Source organism: Myiozetetes cayanensis, unplaced genomic scaffold (genome assembly GCF_022539395.1).
Source record: "Myiozetetes cayanensis isolate MyiCay16 unplaced genomic scaffold, myiCay2020 scf9, whole genome shotgun sequence".
Classification (NCBI taxonomy): Eukaryota; Metazoa; Chordata; class Aves; order Passeriformes; family Tyrannidae; genus Myiozetetes; species Myiozetetes cayanensis.
The window spans coordinates 22,213,979-22,232,900 of NW_026088185.1; the positions used below are offsets into that span (position 1 = coordinate 22,213,979).

General features: G+C 40.3%; 1 protein-coding gene across 3 annotated transcripts in view; it reads right to left on the bottom strand.

The window, feature by feature from the left end:
• The window catches only part of LOC126652911 (unconventional myosin-X-like), a 91,118-nt gene that overhangs the window by 2,427 nt on the left and 69,769 nt on the right, over window positions 1-18,922 (bottom strand). For all 3 annotated transcript variants that reach the window (XM_050340136.1, XM_050340137.1, XM_050340138.1), the window contains 14 exons: window positions 18,249-18,492; window positions 17,346-17,441; window positions 15,628-15,721; window positions 14,967-15,022; window positions 13,201-13,343; window positions 11,295-11,489; window positions 9,373-9,530; window positions 8,011-8,134; window positions 6,017-6,314; window positions 4,476-4,683; window positions 3,611-3,747; window positions 3,326-3,446; window positions 1,464-1,913; window positions 485-676 (listed from right to left, as the gene is read on the bottom strand). In XM_050340136.1, the coding sequence (XP_050196093.1) occupies window positions 485-676; window positions 1,464-1,913; window positions 3,326-3,446; window positions 3,611-3,747; window positions 4,476-4,683; window positions 6,017-6,314; window positions 8,011-8,134; window positions 9,373-9,530; window positions 11,295-11,489; window positions 13,201-13,343; window positions 14,967-15,022; window positions 15,628-15,721; window positions 17,346-17,441; window positions 18,249-18,492 (2,516 nt within the window). The remainder of the gene's footprint in view (window positions 1-484; window positions 677-1,463; window positions 1,914-3,325; window positions 3,447-3,610; window positions 3,748-4,475; window positions 4,684-6,016; window positions 6,315-8,010; window positions 8,135-9,372; window positions 9,531-11,294; window positions 11,490-13,200; window positions 13,344-14,966; window positions 15,023-15,627; window positions 15,722-17,345; window positions 17,442-18,248; window positions 18,493-18,922) is intronic.

Genomic DNA, 18,922 nt, shown 5'->3' on the forward strand with positions numbered 1-18,922 from the left:
ACTAAATTTTGCAAAATACTAAATGTGAACATTACAGTAGGAAAAGAAATGCTTGGCAAGTTTGTGCTCTGTTGTAGCAACACTTAAAAAGGTTTTTAGCTCAAGGAAAAGCAACTTCAGTGCTACAAATTTCTTTTTCTTTTCTTTCTCTCTTTTCTTTTTTTGAATTTGTGAACTCCCCATTCATCTAGTGGAAGGGAATGAAAAAACCTGGCACAATCATGAGCACCCAAAACTGGAAGCTCTCAATGCACTGGAAGACCATTCAACCTCCATCACTTTCTAACCAGTGTATCTTTTTTCTGTTTATCCCTGTATTCAAGAAGAGGTACCATGCCCTTTAGGTTTAACCTCCCTTCATCTCTTCCCATGGCTGTCTAGTCCATTAGTCAAGAGTTCTTGCATAGAAATCCATCTATTCCTTGGATCTTAACTGAAGTGGCAGTAAAACTGCACATACAGCAAGTCTTGTGCTTTCACATACCTGGGATGTTTCAAAGAACATTTCTCTCTCATCCACTGTAATTTTGAAAGTGTTAGGCTGTGGTGCTCCGAAGAAAACAATGTGCTCATACTGGAAGGTTTCTAGTGGTTTAGGATCCCCTCGTTTGTAGACAGACACATTCTCTGTGCTGACTCCAAGCCAGAGATCATTGGGGAATCCACCCTCCTTGCACTGCGGAAGGAGAAACATAACCTTTTGCATAAATGCAATGGAGAATCAAATAACCTTCGATTCAAGGAAAAGCTCTCTGTTTCTAGTTCCTGTAGGACATTTCAACTCTTCACCCCAATACAAAAAATAAGATGTCTGCAAAAGGTATGTTGGAGTCACTTCTGCTGCAACAATTCAGAAATGACATGACTATGAGTAAAATACTAGTTGAGTAGCAAATAACTGTAATAGCTAACAGTTCTTCTCAGATTTTAAAGTGATGTAACAAGTCAATATTCCATTTCTTATTTTACAGATAATTTAGTGAGTGCAAGCAACTTCCCATGGTGATCCACCTAGGCGGTAGCAAAACTGATAAAACTACTGTGGATTCCTATTCTAGCAGGCTGAGCACAGTGCTGAAAAGTTTCCCAGTCTTAGCAGTTTCTGTTGTACTGCTGCAGAACACGACTGCAGGACAACAGACCTTGGTTTTACTTTTGCTTTCAGTAGCCATCACTTTTTTAACCCCTCCCTCCCCCAAATTCCCCTGTTATTCTAATGAAGTGGGGAATCCACTGTCTCCATTTATTTACCACCATGTGCCAGCTTGCTTGCTCTATGCTCTCTGCATCACAACTCTTGGGTATGTGGTACTGCATGCTTACCCTGAGCTTACTAAGGCAAAATATATCCAGTTACTGAAATTCCCTTCTGCTGCTGAGCAATGAGATACACACAGCTCTATCTGTTCTTCAGACTGATGCCTTTCCTTGGCTGTAGTTACCTGAGTTTACACATTGCTCACCTCAACATCGAAGAGTGTTGACCCATAACCTGGCCACTCCTTTACAATGGACATGTATTTCACCATGGCCTGATGCTGAGAGAGTCCCTGCAGCTTGGTCCATTTCTGTGCTATGCTTGCACGAGCAGCTGAAAGCTCTTCCTTCACCCACATCTCCATCATCTGCTCTTCTTCTACCTTCTGCTTCTTTACAGACCCTGTCTTGAAGCTACGTTTCAATGTCCCTTCAAGGAAGCTGGTCCGTCTCCTCTCCAGAGTATGACTGGTAGTGCCACTGCTCTTTGTTGAGTGCAGTATTTTGGATTTCAGTCTGTTAACTGGGTAGATTCCATCAAGGGTCCAACTTATTTTGGAATAATCTCCATGAAGATACTGAAGCCGCAGAGCTGCTAGGCGCTGCAGAGTGTCCTCTGGTGCCGGAAAATGACCATCTATGAGGCTTTCATGAGCCTACAAACAAAAAAAAGTCCCCAAGACTCATCAGAAAGCAGAAGCACACTTTATTCACAATTTGGTCCATGTACAGATTCCTATGGCATCTGCTGATCGCAGTAGGAAAGACACAATTCAGGAGGTCATAGCAGACATTGCAATAAATAAGTCAAAGTCTGCAACTGGTCAATGTGGGGGAAATAACCCTTTCTGCAAACCTGGACAGGACAAAGATCTCTGAGTGGGTTCCTACCCTGCACAAGAAGTCCTACAGTGAGACCATTTATGTCTGGAACAGATGAGAGAGACTGGAATTGAGGTAATTTGGTTTTGTGCTGTACCAGCTCCTGTGTGGAGATTATATTCAACACCAGAGTCAGATGTAATAAATTCAAGGCTCTCAACCTCAGTTTCATTACACAAAAGCAGTTCGCACCTCTTCCTCTTTCATTCACTATCTCCCCCAATCTTCTTGCATCCCTTTGCCTGGTTTTCTGATAAATCTATTTATGGGCGGTTTTGTCACGTCCATCTAATGCCTGGATAACACCTACTGTGACTTGTCCTTGCCAGTTGAAGCCGTGTAGATTGAAAGCCTTGTCAACAGGGAGTTTGGTGTAACTGAGTTTCCACAGAGCACATGATGTTCTCTAGACATTCTATAATTGGCAATATTTGACAATACTTGATGCTCATTTCATCTGTGTGATGAATATGCCACCCATTTGACTATCAGTGAGTTTCAGTCTTTGTGACTCTGACTGCCTTTAAAAACATCTTTAATAATTTTCACCAGCTATGATTTTCTGAGGCAAGTTCACTGTTCATTAGAAGTCATATCAATGGGACAAATCACACAGCTGGGTGCTACATTCAGTTTAGTTTTATAACCCCAACTGGCTCTTTCATACCAGTGCGATCTCTGATCTAAGCATCATCACTGTGGTATGGAGTACAGTGACTTAAAAAAAAAAAAAGACTACTTGTCAGATAAACATTGTCAACTACACTGCCCAAAAGATAGGTTTCACAGTTAATTCTGGTAACACCCCAAGGATGTGTTCTGCAGACTTTCCAGTTTTCTTTACATTTATGTTCTGTGAGCAGCTAATTTCAATGATTCATCTTGAATCATTATCCAAATTTCTATGTCTTTTAAAAGTAATGATAAAAGTTTAAAAACATTTTATTATCCTTGGTCTTATATTTTTTTAAGCCTTTGCCAGTTTTCTTGCTTTTGTTCTAATACTCCTCTTACCTAGGAAACTTCACAGTGTACCTACTTGGTAGATTCCAGGCAAAAATCCAAAACACTAATTCTTCTGTTCCAACCAGCATTCCCTCTTCTAATGAAAGGTAAGCCAACTTTCTGTATATTCATGTGCTTCTGCCACCCTGGAAACCAAGTAACTCTCCTGAAGTGAGCTTACCTGCTCAAACATGAAGGCAAATTCCACTCCATCTTTGGGAACATTCTCAATATCCAAGAAGCAATAAAGCTTAAAATACAGTTGCCACTGTCCCTCCTCTTCTTCTTCAGAGCCAGCAAGTCTGTAAGATATGAAAGAGAATGAGAAGGGAAAAAAACAGTGAGGAGAAGCACCACAGTACTGGGATATCAACAGTGCGACTCACAACCTGAAGGTAACCCTGGATTCTGAAATCCAGTGTTACATCCAACTAGGAATTAAAGGTTTTATGAAACATTCTTCTACCTCTCAAACTTGGCCAAGATATCAGCCACAATCACTCGACTCTCCACAGCACGGTCGACCTGCTGATTATGTTCAAAGAGCGCAAACATATTCCGGCTGTCCTCCATGGCTAAACCTCGGATCAACTTTTCAACCACCTGCAAAATCGGAGAGACACAGATCACACAACAGGTATTACACACAATGTCACACTGAAGAATCAGTACCTCTTCAGGACACTCATCATTTCATACACCTCCATCACACTTCTCCCTTAGTTACCTCGTTTTCAGAATAATGAATATTAACCCTAAAAGATGATTCCCTCTACTTACATTTGACCATCCTTGCTTTTCTTCTCTGAACCTTTTCAATTTCCCCTTTTAAAAATCTACCCTTTTTAAGATGGGGAAATTAGAGCTCTGCAGAAGATAGAGGCACATAAAGGATTCAGATGTTAGGACATTCTCAGTTCCTCTAATAACAATCCCACTTTTTCCTCTGTTGAGCACTAATGTTTTCACAGGCATGACTACTGCAACTTGGAATCTTGCTTCTGACCTGCTAATGATTAAGTTACTGCTAGAATAGCCCTTTCAGAAGGATTCCATTATGAACTGGAATGTCTACTTGTCCAGAAAACTGTGTTTAACAATTCTTCAGAATACCTTTCCAATAAATAGAACACCAGAAGCATTTAGATTTTGCAACACAATTGTCAGGCGATATTCTACAACCTGGGCACTGGTTTTGTAGAATAAGTAAGTGGAAATTTCCCTACAGATACAGCAAAAAAGTTATTAAAAAAGAAAAAAAGAGAGGGAGAAATTGGAGATAAATGGGAAAAAGGTTTCTCTTCATCTGCTTAATGCTACTAATGCATTACCTCCCCAGCACTGGTGTGGGAGTTGATGGTTATTTTACAGGAGCCGCCGCCATGGCAATACACTGTTGTGGTCATCTCTTCACGGGTGAGAAGAGCCTGTATTTCCTCCTGGGAGGGCACAAACTCCCTCGTCTTTGTTCTCTTCAGGGAGTCACTTATGAATTGTGCATACCTGTCTATTTCTGAGTCTGGAAAGAGGTCTTTTACCCTAATTGTAAAAAGAAGTAAAAAAACTCCGTTACACAGTGAACCACACATTACCATGCAACCTGTAAAGAGTTTGGTAGAGATACTGATGTCAAGGGCAACCACAAGAAATACAAGCTTATTTCCTAAGCCATACAACCTGCTTTTACTAGTCCTTTCAAAGTCACTTAGTGACACTGCTCAGCAATGTGTGAAATAAGCAGTTCAAATTATCAGGAGTTTATTACCACCTGAAAACAGTACAATTGACTATCTCAATTTACAAAACTGAGAATAAAACCTGTGAAATCAAACTTTTTATTCTTAATGGTTTTTTCGTTTGCTGGCTGTGTTTGAGCCAGTATGTTTGATAACTAAGAAGATAGAAAGTACATGTTTGTATACAGTTCTCTTCCCTCCAAGGTCAGCAGGTCTAAGGATAAAATCATCTGCAACTGCAGTGATAAAACTATGAAATGGCTACACGGAGTATTCTTCAGCACCTCTCAGACTCAGGTCCTGTGCATAGCTATTTGGTGTACTGACACAAAATTCATCTCACTCTTTTCTAGCTTGGAAGGAATTAAATAGATTTTGTTGATCTTTCTCATCATTAAGAATAGAGAGAGGTTGCAAGGCTGCAACTCAGCCCCAATGTGCGCTGCTTTGGAAAGCTGCATCAGATGCTGAAAATGAATTGGGAAGAAATGGAAATTACTTAGGTTCATGAAAATGGGGGGCTAAAGCAAATAAAAATTACAAATTGTAAGCATTATGTGCTTAGTTAAACAAATATTGAAAAATTATAATTTGTATTTACAGTATATCTCCTACTCCATAGTACACATCTTGCCTGTGCCAGCAGGTTGATAATGTTTATATGTATATTAGTAATATTATTATAATATATTATAATAATATTATATTATTATAATATATATTATAGTAATATATTTTATATATTATATATTATATATGTTATATTATTATATATAATATTATATATTATATATTATAATATATAATATATATAATATTATTATAATATATTATAATAATATATAATATTATGTACATTAGTAAGCAGTAGGTCATCAGTTGTTGATCCGCTGTACCACAGTCTCATGGTATTCTGTTTGGGTAACTTACATTCCACATCCTTTTTACACAACAGATGGATGGCAAGGCAGGAGTTTGAATACACAGAACAACTGGTAGCAAGAATTGTGTGCAAAGGTAGGAGGCTGGAACACCACAGGAAGATGTCTGCACAGTAGGAGGGCAAGATGGGTAACTACAACAGACCGTGGAAGATAAGCAGAGTTAAAGGAAACAGGCTGAAAAGGGACATTTACCTTCGAAGGTGGAACTTGAGGTAGCGCAGGATCCCTCTGCTGGGCAGGAAAGTGCAGCTCATACAGCACATCAGCTGCCAGTGGTGCAGGTTCCCAGTACTGTTGGGATGCGGCATGTGGTTAGTTTGCTTGATGAGCTGACAGTACACTTCATCACGGAGAGGCTTTAAATCATGGCAGGTCTGCAGGATGCCTTGGATAATGGGTATGGGGTCAGACACTGTCTCAATTTCCTGAAGGGAGTTGAAGATCTTCACTGCTTCATCCTGTAAGCTGCTGTAACCCTTCTCTTGTTGCACTGGGAAACGATCACAAAAGTGACAAGAGGTGAACGTCTCCCTCATTTTCTAATGGCCCAGCAACACTACAAGCAACTTTACTAATCTGAACAGCAACCTGAGCTCATATCCTGAACTTTAATTTATACTCAAAATTCATTAATGCTTCCCCTATAAACATTCAAATGCAGTTTTAATTAGTATTTGCCAACATCTGACTTTGCACCACCGCAAATTCATTTCTGGATATCCTGTGCAGAAAAGCAGAGTGATCTTTTTAAGGGAAACGAGCACTTAAATCTAGTTCAGGCTTCAGTGTCTGCAACTGAGGTGCCTAAATGCAGCCACCAAAGCCTGGCTTGTGTACTTTCAAAATTGTGTTGTGCCTGTATTAGCTTTGACCCCCGAGCCAAAAATGAACTTTCGCAAACTGCAAAATTGAGCAGATGCAGCTTTTACCTATTGTTTAGATTTAAAATGCTTAAACCAAAACTGCTTAAGTTTTTTGAGCACCTAAATGTCTGCTCTGAATTGCTCAGACACATGTGATACCATTCTGCTTTGCACATCTCTGAGGCTTTAGGTTCTTCTGATCTCCTCTGTAGCCATTGCTTTCCCAGTGCCTGTGCATGAACTATGCAATTCCAGTACACAGCCCTGTACAGTAATTTATACAGTGTAAGTGCTTGTTCTGTAATTTTTCTGTATTTCAGAATTTATTTTTTCTGGGCTTTTAATCTGCCACATAATTGCATCCTTATATCATGACAGATAGCAAGCAGTTAATACCCTTTCAGTTTCTCCACGACAGTCTTCTGTCCCTAAAATCTTCTTCCTGAGGCTGAACAACCCTGCCTTATTTAGTCACTTAATTGTAGGTAAGTTCCTCGATGCCTTTGATCATTTTCATGTATCTTTTTACTCATCTTTGAAAATATTTAGAAGGCAAAACTGCATCCTGTATTCAAGATGCAGGTGCATGATACACCAATACAGTCACGCAAAGACTTCTATTTTCCTTTTTTCTAAGCTTTCAAAACCTTGTGTAAGCTGTTTTGTTTCTGCACTCACCACAGGAGTTGGCATTTTCACTACCTATGCGGCAGACTTCTTCCCATATACACTGCTTCGCATATACACATTGAAATTAATTTCTTAAAAGACTTTGCGACTCAGTCACTCCACATCAGAAATTCTTCTATAGCTCTTCATCACCAGCTTTCAGTTTTAGCATGTCAAACAGTCTGGAATCATCAGCAAATGCCTTTGATTTTCTGTTGGCCTATCACACAGTCTAGCTTTCATGTTCCTGATGCATTTGAAGAAAGGATTCATTTAGTTTGGTTTTACAGCAGCTTCTGTAGGAATACTATCCTACTGCCAGCTGCATGATGTCATCTTCTTGTAGTACTTCCACTGGAGCCACTTGCAACCCAGTTGTGGCTAAAGGATGACACGCTGCACATCCCTCAGAGGGATGATTTAACTACCTGCTCCCATTTACTTCAAGATTCAGTGTTCCCATGATAAGAAGCAGTGGACAGAGCATACCTTCCAGAGAAGAAAGGGAAAGAGAAAGGGACTGCTTCCCCTCTGAACCTGGGGGTTACACTGCCCTAAATAGGGCACCTGCACAGAGGGAGCTTACAGATCAATTTTGTGGTGCTCAGGCCCTCAGAATGTGAGTGGATTCTGCCACTGGGGTAAAATACTTACAGTTGACACTAACATCTCCATAAGGTAGTGGGAGCAATGGGGAATGCAAGGGGTGCTGGGTATATCGCAAGATCGGGTTCCTCCTATACGTCTGTTCCACTACTTCCAAGTTTGTGCTGTTTTCCTGAAAATATTAAAAAAAAAAAAAATTTAAAAAAAAAGAGAGAGAGAGAGAAAATAATTATCCTCAAACAGGGACAGTCCTTTGCATGACACCCTCAAACATTTAGGTTCAAGCTCAATCACCTTTGTCTAAATTTCTGGAGGTCCATAGAGGGACTAGGTGACCAAAGCATAATTCACATCTAAAAATTACTTTGTCCATTATTTCTGAATATTAAACACAAGAATAGCCATGTTCCATCATACCACAGGTCACCAAGCACAGAATCTTGCCTTCAGACATGGTTTCGGGTTGACACCTAACACAGGTAACGTAACAGGCATGTGTGGCATAATTCCTCCCTCATATATCCTTTAAGTTTTCAACAGTAAATGGTTAATGGACTTTCTGATCACAGATCCACCATGTCCAGTATGTAATAATGAGCCTGTTCTCCTGAATTTGTCTGGTTATACTACATGTAACCGAAATTCTGCACATGGTGTTCAAAATCTGGGCCTGTTGCTACCATACAAACTGGTATCTGCAAGCTGTCCTATATTCCTTCCCCAACAATATTTATGGTTCCATTTGTCCTTGAGCCCTGAACCAAAATTTTCCAAGATTCTCTACATTCACTCCCAGCTCTTTCTTCCCAAATACATACCATCTAGTTACATTTAATTTAGAGCTCATCACACACACATTTCTTCTGAAATATGCTTTAGTATGTTTTCTAATATGATTCCATGTTTAATTTACCACAGTTTTTTTCTTTTCAAAATTACTCCTCCTACAGTGGTGCAATTTTGCCACCTTGAAGGATATTTTCTTTCCATCCTTTACTCTGGTATTTAACCACACAAGCCTAAGGTATGAAGAGAAATCCAGGGTACATCAAAGTCAGATGATTAGTAGGAATGGAGTTTTTTATATTTGTGTCTGGAGGATGCTTAGGAGAGGAAAGGATGAAGCAGGAATTTGCAAATACTTGCCAGTGTAATCCTGCATGCAATTTTTAACTGCGCTGAGTTATAACCTAGACTTAGGCAGATCAGGTAACAGGTTAATTCAAAATACAAGTCACATATTTGATTGTTTTGTTGCACAGTCATTTTAGGTTTCTTTTTCTTTATTCTATTTTTTTCCCCCTAAAACAGCAACCCCATTTTTTGCCACATTCTCTGCAATGACTGAGCAAGGCCAGTGGTGATCTGGCTGCTCCCAACTCACTTGGGAATTGGCATGATGCCACCTACCCTGATGTCACGAATGAGTTGCTGTGTAGGTGTTTCTATGGGAACTTTGCTGTCAATCACACCCTGAATGGCAGAGGCCCAGCGCATGGCTTCATTCAGCAGCTTCGTGTACAGTCTGTAGGAGTGCTTTCGGCCATGGACAATGATGTTCCAATAACCTGTGGAGAAACAAAGAAGCTGGAAGGTGAAACTTGTTTCCATACTACGTAGTTGAGTAGAGGTTAGAAAATGTGACATCCACCAACCAGAAGTGCCAGCGGGAGAATCTGGGATTGATAACGGAGAAGGTTATGGATCAGATCATCTTTAGTGTCAAAGAAGGGCAACAAAGCTGGTGAAAGGTCTGGAGCACAAAGTCCTATAAGCTGGGTGTTTAGCCTGGGGAAATGAAGGCTTGGGGGGACCTTATCACTCTCTACAACTCCCTGAAAGGAGTGGCCAGGTGTGGGTCTGTCCCTTCTCCCAACTAACAAGTGATAGGACAAGAGGAAATGGCCTCAAGCTGTGCCATGGTAGGTTTAGATTGAATATTAGGAAAAATTTCTTCTTGTAAAGGGTTGTCAAGCATTGGAACAGGCTGCTCAGGAAACTGTTTGAATCACTGTCCCTGAAGGCATTTAAAAATTGTACAGATATGGCACTTTGGGACATGGCTTAGTGGTGGACTTGACTACATTAGGTTAATGGTTGGACTTGATGATTAACTTAGAGATCATGTGCACTTTTAATGATGCTATGATTCTCTTCTTGTCTGTAGCTCATGGCTAAGGAAAACCCTTGCTGCTTTGACAGCAACATACGGTATGTCTGGTTAAAACTGACTAGGCGGACATTACCATCCCCATTCCCAAAACATATTTTATCAGTAGGAAAGTCCCGATCCAGATTTTAGTACAAGGACGGCTTTCCAAGATACAAGTATCTTGCAGTGTAACACAACTACTTACTTGCCTGCCAACCAGGCAGCTCCCTTTCACAGACAGCGTCTGGGCTACACTGTGCTGTTAATCACTCAGAAAATGACCACTCTACATACAGCACCCAGTCAGATTGCCAAATCAGTTCTCATAACTTTTAAAAATATGTGTTTGACAACCTGAGAGAACATGTCAAGGTGATGGTAATTCTCTCTGCTAAAGGCAGCCCTAGACATCTGTTGAGATTAAAAATGTAGACAATATCTTGTGAATGAGAAGAATAAATTTTCTCTCATCTCACTTTACTAAATATGCTTCCAACCCTTCTAAAAATTATCCCAAGCAATTCCACTACTCAAATGTCCAGTATTTCAAGTCTTGTCCTGAGGTTCAGGTTCTTTGTCAGGGAAATTCACCCTTTACCCTATAACCTGAGTTCCCTCCCAAAGTCATAAAGCAAGGAATGGAGGATCATGCCAGATTCTGCCTTCCCAGAACTGTGCCATGTTGCACAGAAAGCAAACACAGGCCTTCGTTATCTTTTGTTTCTTACAAGTTGAGTGATGCTGTAAAAGAGACTTACAGTGTGTGACATTGCTGCTATTTAAAAGGATAGCATTGACCTCAGAGACAAATGTAAGTCATGCTACAAAACGACAGATATTTATGGACATGTACCAATAATTACAGTGTCAACTGTAAGAACTCATACCTGTTACCCTATTTGGGAAACACTTAGATCCACAGTGACACTACTCAGTGAACGTCATCAGCACTGTGTATCTCCATCAGGTGTGAGGGACTTAAAAGTCACTCGCACACTGCTCTCTGGTCCCTTGCAAATATCTCACAGTTTCTATGGGCAGAGATGTTTGCAGTCAGACACAAAGCTTCAGAGGACATTAAGACCACCTTCTCAATAGGAGACAACATTACATTCCTGCACCATCCCCTCTTCAGAACTCCACGCATGGAGTCTGCTCACTGCCACTTCCTTCCTCTCACCTGTGTCTTTGAAGACCCTCTCGTCAGGCTGCACAACAGAGCAGAGGCTGTTGAGCACAAGTGTGCCAAGCTTGGCAGCTGTGCGCTCAGATGACTTGTAGTAATCAAGGGCAGTGTTTGTCAGAACAAACCAGCGCTTCTTCATCTTCAGAGAGGACATCTTGTTGCTGCTCTGAACCTCCTTATGAAGCCAACCTAGCACAGAGACAGAAACATGTCAGTAGTTTCACCAGCACAGCAATCCTCCACCTCTCTGCAAAAAGCGCATGCTGGGAACTACCAGCTCTGCTTTACTGGTATCCTGCACAGTTACTCTAAGAAATTAGCCCAAAATTTTCCACCAAGCAGTTCCATCGTTAGGCCCAATGTATTTTTTTAATTAATGATCTCCCATCACCAATGTAATCACCATGAGGGCATCCTCTATTCAGGATGTTTCCATCACAAGCCATAAACACCTGAATAAATCATTTACAATTTATTCTTCCAGAGAGATGTCAAATACGAAACCAAACCTTGATGGAAGAGGTTTGGTGACACTTGTCTTCTAGTAGAAAGTTCATTACATGCATCTCTTGCATTTACATGCATTACACACATCTCTTGCTCCCAGGGTCAGGAAAAATAATTTCACTGTCATTTTAGTGTCATTGCAAAATAAAAGGGAAAAAAAGGAAAAAAAAAAGTCAATACTGTAAAAAAATCAGGAAAAAAACAGAGTTTGCGTTGCTAAAGCTGTCAAAAAGACAATTTTCTACTTAGAGATGTAAAAACCATTGTCCTCCCATGAGGCAAAAAGTTCAAAGAACGTGGGACTGAGCTCAGAGATTCAATATAAAGAAAATACAGAGTGAGATATTTCTGTATATGTGCTTTTGTGGCTATACTACTGTCACACAGACATCTTACTGTGAAGTGCAGAGCATACTCTGACTTTGCAAAGGATCATTCCTTTTATTCTTTAACTAATGAACAATACAAGATAAAAGGAACTGTTGCCTTGCAATTAAATTAAGTATTTTGAATTTAAGGTACTCAAACTGTTGTCTGATAATCTGTTTTATATCATTCAATCTCCTTGAAAATTTTAAGCCTAGGATGGAAGCCTTATGCCCCATTTTGGAGACCCTTTTTTCATTGTCCTCTTGCCTTGCCATGACCACTCTGAGACCTTTATTCCTTCACAGACTCTTCCCAGAAGATGTAAGGGAATTTGCTCATGCACTTGCTTTCCACAGATTGGATCAGGAGTGTCTTCATACATTTAAGACTACGTGATGATCTTAAAGTACTAGGGAAATTTACCAATGCTTGAGATAAATGGGGAATATTTTATAATATACGTGTGATCACTACCCACGCTTCACCATCTTCAATTAAGCTCTTTCTAAAGACATAATTTAAATCTTTTGCTCAACCTTAGAGAAATTTTCTCACCTATGTCTACCATAATCAGGTTAGTCAGTTTAGCTGAGGACAGTAGCAATCCCACAAAAATCTCTTTCCCTCCCTCTCTACATGACAGGTGTCAAAAGGAACAGAGCTTTGTGACAACAAAAGTCACAGTGTCATGTTAGAGTCCATCTAAGCCAGCTGCTCCTAAACAGCAGCCATGCTCCTTCCTATTCGTGATGGCATTCACTGTAGGTGTTTAAATAGGCTATGGAACTAACATCAGAAAACTAAACATATAAAGTACTTATCTTTTTCCAACTGACAAGAAATCATGTAAGAGCCAGGGCTAGCACACACAGGATGTGGCAAGCAGCTGGCAGGAAGGTAGAGATGGGCAAAGAATGACTCTTTTTGGGAAGCAGCTAAACTCTAGATCAATTTAGCAGAATCTCCCTTTCAGATTATAAGCAGAAGAGGAGTTTCACATGTAATTGCATGCATTTTCTTTCACCTCTCACAAGGAATTCCTGGCCATCAACCTTAGATTCCCCTTTTGGTTTCTGCAGCAAGGAGATCCAGTGATGCATCTCCTCGGGTGTGTCGCTGTTGCAGTGAATCACTCGATTTGCTGTGATGATCACAAAAGAATTTGGTCTGCCAGAAAACAAAAGCATTAAAGTTAGTCATAACCTTGCAAATACCTCAACTCACAGCACACCCAAAGTCATGTTTTTTACCTTCCCATTAAAAATCCAGAAAGACTCTCAGAATATAAATTACAGAGAAGTGCAGAAATACTTAAAATCACCTCCGTGTGAAGTTAGTCTGCAAACTGATGAATGGAGAGACCAGCTAAATGAAATTAAATATCTTTCAAAAGCTATTTCCAAACATTAGAAAATATTATTTAGCTAATAACCAGCTGTAAAATGTCTGGGTTCATAAGCAAAGGACTTTGATCTACCCTTTGACTGGACTGAGCTAGTACTAGAATCACTGGGCTGAGCTAGTACAGCCATTCTCCTTGTACTTATTAAAACCAGTGATGCAATAGCAAACATAGATCTCAGCAGGGTCAGCTAAAGGTTGGTTGGGTGTTGAGGCTGGTTTTAGAAAGGATGAGATGATTCTGACAAAACAGAGGAAAAACGTTACGTTGCTTCTAGATGACTTTGTCCTTCTCGTGCAACTGTGTCCTACCAAAAGAATATTCACAATTCTGTAGAGAATCAATACTTCACAGAAAAAGTAAAAGTATGACTAATTTGAAGAGGATAGACTCAGAAAACCTGAAAGCAAAACCAGATTTCTATGAGAAAACGGAAATTGAAAATTAGAATGCAAGTATGAAGCAAGAGGTAAAAGGTGCAAATCAAGAAACTGTTAGAAAATTGCATAAACCAATGGAAGATAAAAATAAGCTGCATAAAAATATTGGTTGAGAATAAGCCTTCTCCTCAGAATTTAATGTTGGTTCAAACACTGATACTCCAAAAGACTGTACCTCAGCACGTACATGAACAAATTTTGGCTCTTCAGCTTACTGTTTGTTTCTTGTTTTCACTGGTACACAGATTAATTATGAGGACTACAGGTTGAGAACTGCCTAAAATGTTTTTAATCAATGAAATCTTAGATCAGTACCGAGATACATATTTTCTAAACTAGTAACCCCAAAGTCCTAGCAACCTCTGTGAGACAAAAAAAAGAGATGACAGAGGTAAGTAACTTAATAGCTAACATTTTACTTCAGCACTGTAGTAAGTATCTTTGCCCTGGCTGAACCTGTTATGTGGGAAATAATTAAATGTTAACACAAAGTGATATGAAATGTCCCATAATCTCTTCACTGAAACTAACTGAAATGAAGGTTCAAGAATAATGTAGATTTCTAAATTCATCCATTATTCTTTCATAATGCTGTTTCTTTCCCCTAAATTTACAAGACTGACTTAAAATCACTCTGTTGAAAAACTGGAAGTGCTGCTTTCGCTGGACATATTTGTTCAGTGGTAATAATAGGTAAGACTATAATGTACTGGCATTGTGATGATGCTGTTTTCACTTCTATGAGTTGAAGGAGACTTTTACTCAAAGACAAATCACAACTTCACGCCTATGAAGTTGAAACAAGCTGAAGATCTCAGGTTTTTATGTGTTTGGAAAAAAAGGTGTATGAGTTTAAACAAATACAAACCACAAAAGAAACTTGGACCTACACACAGAAATATGTTAGAGAGTTTCTGATTTAAGAGTTGGTCAGATTGCTGTACCTACCTGTCAGGATTGTCTGAGGCACAGACAGAGTCAATAAGCCCAACATCTAGGGTTCCCTATACAGTGAAAAAGACACAGATTGCATCTTAGATTACAGACATTCTCCTTTGTGAATAGAATTGGAACTGAAAACATTCCTCTAAATTCCAGTAGCTTGAGTAGAACTGAACACATGAGAAAGGCATGAGTGAGTCATCTTTGCTCCCCAAACAGTGTAAGAAGTGCAAGGGCTCCACAGGACTGGAGGAAAAACAGCTACAGATTTCCAGAAAGTATTATGAAGGCCTGAAATAACCTTTCCCAGTATCTCTGTACTGGCAAAATACATAAATAAACTTTTCTTCCCAACTGTTGTCTTCTGTCTGGAACAACTGTGACCCAGACTAGTCCCATCCAAAGACATTTTATCTCCATGAGGCAGTCTCCTTCTTCTCAAACTGAAGAGAGCTATTGGTGATTAAGCTGAGCCACCCAACAAAACCACCATGTTCCCCACTGCTTACCCTCTTTGCTATCAGTTTTGCTGTTTCTTTATAATAACTGCCCAACTTTCTTATACTGCTCATGCTCTACAACAATGCATGTGCTGGAAAAACACGCACAAATAGTTAAATACAGAGGGCTCCAAGCATGCCCACAGGCTGGTTGCACAGTAACTCACCACGGCATTCTTTGGATTGGCCTGTTCATCCTGCATTTCCCTCAGCTGCTGTGCTGTAGCGCTGTGTACTCGGCTCAGGACATTAAACCAACCACTGGCAATCAGAACAGACCCAGAGTTAAAATCTGGATAGTGAGACTAGCTCCAGAATATGATCAAGGAACCTGGAAAGCTGCCACTGGGAAAATTTCTTCATTCACAATTTCCTGAGTACTACTGCCACAAAGTATCTTGGGCTGATCATACCAGATTCTAATGTCATCCTTCCGCCTTATTTATCCATGAAAATTCTGTGCACGTTCTTCAACCCACTGACAGCTGCTCCAGCAAAATCCAGTTTTCTACTTGTTATTCAAGGAACTGTAAATAAGCAGTGGCCTTAGAGGGAGCCCATGTCAGCAGACTGAGAAGAGCATACAGCAGTTGTAAAAACACAGTTAGTTGGGAATCTTCCTGGACTAGAGTCCTAGAGATGTCTGGGAGCCTTTTTCACTAGTCTCTCTCTGATCTGCTAATAAACTTGAAAGTCATATGGCTGGCAATTAATCATGGGTTTGTTTATAAGTGAATTTGGAGTTAAGTTTTTTGTCTGTGAAAGGGCTTCTCACTACAGACCTATCTGGAGGCTAATCACTGTTGCAGAACAAGTAGATTCTTATCTGCAGCTTCCAGCGAGATCAGCAAACATCTATACTTCATGGAGGATTCTCAAACTGGATACTCTACTACATCTGCTAATCTGCCCCTTGCTAGTGCAAATGTTACTGCTTTCTTCTCCCTCAGAACAGAGACTGAGAACATAGACAGAGGCCACGCTTTCTTTACACTTGTCCTAACAATTCTGCAGTGTTACCTTAGGGCATTGCAGTTGTGGAAGTTCTCGGTTAAGAAGTTACCTTCAGCTACTGCCCCCTGAATTCATGTATTTCTTGTTCATGTGCTGATCTTTAGTCCATTTCTGTTAAACTGTGTCTACACACCTTCTCCCTTCCTCTCCCTACACCAAACGAAATAATAACAGACCCTAAATAACTTCACAGAATCAGCAGATCGGAGAAACAGTTACACTGTCTGGGCTAAGAGAGCAGAAGCCTTGGTAAAAGTGGTAAAAGTGGAAAGACATGAGCAGCTAGGGACAGTAACCTCTTAACTTGGCTTTGCATAGCCAGAACAGGTTGTCCAACCTGCCCTTAAACAACTGATTCCCACTGTCTGGCCAAGAAGCCAAGAAGGAAGGACGTGAGTCACTTGTTTGCTTTGCACTGGGAAGATTTTATCAGATGACACTACAGACTCTGATAAGCTGCAGCCTTTTCTCTGTCTCCTGGATGAAACCCAGCTGCTCTCGCAATCATTTACAGACAACATGAATAGACTTTTTGTTTGATTCAAGATTCCATTTAATAAATAAATCAGCTATTAGATGTCCCAGTTTATATTAAGGTTTGTGTGTCTCCTGAAGTAACCCTTCAATTCAGCATGCTCACAGCCACATGAGAAGGTGGTAGTCCTGTGACTAATAGGCTGAACCACCATCTTGGGAGCTGCAACGGGAATTCCCCAAAGTTAAGTGCTCCCAGGAAGCATGAAACAACACTCTGGAAAAAATCCCCCCTTTTCCCCAGCAAAAGGGAAGAGATTGTTTCTCAGGCTCTCCCGTGAGTAGCTGGGTCAGACCTGCACTGAATGAATAAATCTAACAAAATTCCTTCTTATACCTGGCATCTTCTGGTGACTCTGCAACAATGTGATAAACTCTGTCTTCTGTCACAATGTCCAGAGCATTCTCCTTTTCATGAATGTCCACAATCTCTCTGGAAAACACAAGGAAGCACAAGAGCCAAAACTGAAAACCTTTGACAGGCTGAAATTCCCTCTACTTGATTCTTTCACATGATACCCTTCACCATACAGAAAGGAAATAACTGGTTCAGACAGCTTGTAATTCTGACAGAAAACTCCTCCAATACACACTAATATGTTTACAAAAATTTGTACAGTTAAAAACCAAAGCTTAAGGTGTTACATGGATTTTCTTCAAGACATCAGCAGACTAGATGAAAGAAGAGATAACAGGGAGGTTGATATAGAGAGGTCTGTTTACAAAGTTGGGTGTGCCACACTTTTTGACACTTTACAGTCCACATAATGGTAATAGGTGACTACTTTGTCCTTTCTTACAGCATAAGCTGAGGAATTAACTATGGCAGCAGAAAGAGCATTCAGGACTCAGGAAAAGGCACGGTACATGCTGCCAAATTCAAATCATGCTGTGAGCTTCATACTACCTCTGTGAAACGCCTGAAGAAGCCAGAAAACAGATGGAGTCTGGGTAGGAGAGAATGCATGGGGTATGTACTTAATTAGCCCCTCCTGGTCTGGCTCCATCCATGGCTTGGAAAGAGCTCCTGCTGGATTATGAAATGCAAGACTGCGAAAAGAACTATCAAGTAATTGCAGACTCCCTCCAGAGTAAAACTAGAAGCTGTAATTGTCTTTCCCTCCTTTGTTTCTGATTCTCCAAGCCCTGTGAGAGGTACACTGGCCAATGAACTGGCAGCACTGGACACTTCATTTAGAGAGTGAGTATTAGGGATCAGTAAGATTATTTTTTCACTCACTTTGCCCTTCTGATATCAATTGTCCCCTTCAGCTTTTCCTCACTATCATTCTCAAAGTACATCAGTTTGGATTCTCGAAGCACAAACCAACGGCGTTTCCAGTTGCGTCGGGAAAGCGTTGACATGCCTCCACCTTTTTTGTAGAGCCAGCCTGACTTCAGTGCCTCTTGTTTGGTACGGAACCACATGAAGGCCTCATTCTTCAGAACACACCAGCGCCGCCTCCATGGGTTCATGAGACCTCCTGCAAAGCAAGGGAGCAAAAATTTCATCAGACATGCAACAAGGGCCATGTCTTCATTCTGATCCTGCTTCTTGGGCACAACCAGTTGCCACGTCTGTTCCTACATGAAACAAGGCAGCTGAAGAGAGAAACATGGTTATGCTTAATTTAGACAGAGAAAAAAACCAGAACAAACTAGTGAAACAAACACAAGACACAGCAATATATGGACTACTCAAAGATTTTTGTACTGTCTTCAGTTTTGTAGCTCAGAATGAGTCATTTAAGCCCATATCACATGGGCACAATTAGGTCTCAGTGGCAAAGATATCCCTGACACTCACCTCCTAGCTCTTCGTTTTATTTGTTGTTTTAAGTAAAAGAAATTAAAGAACAGGAGAGTTAACTGAGAACTAAGAGCAAATAAGGATGACGATTCTGGAGAAACAGA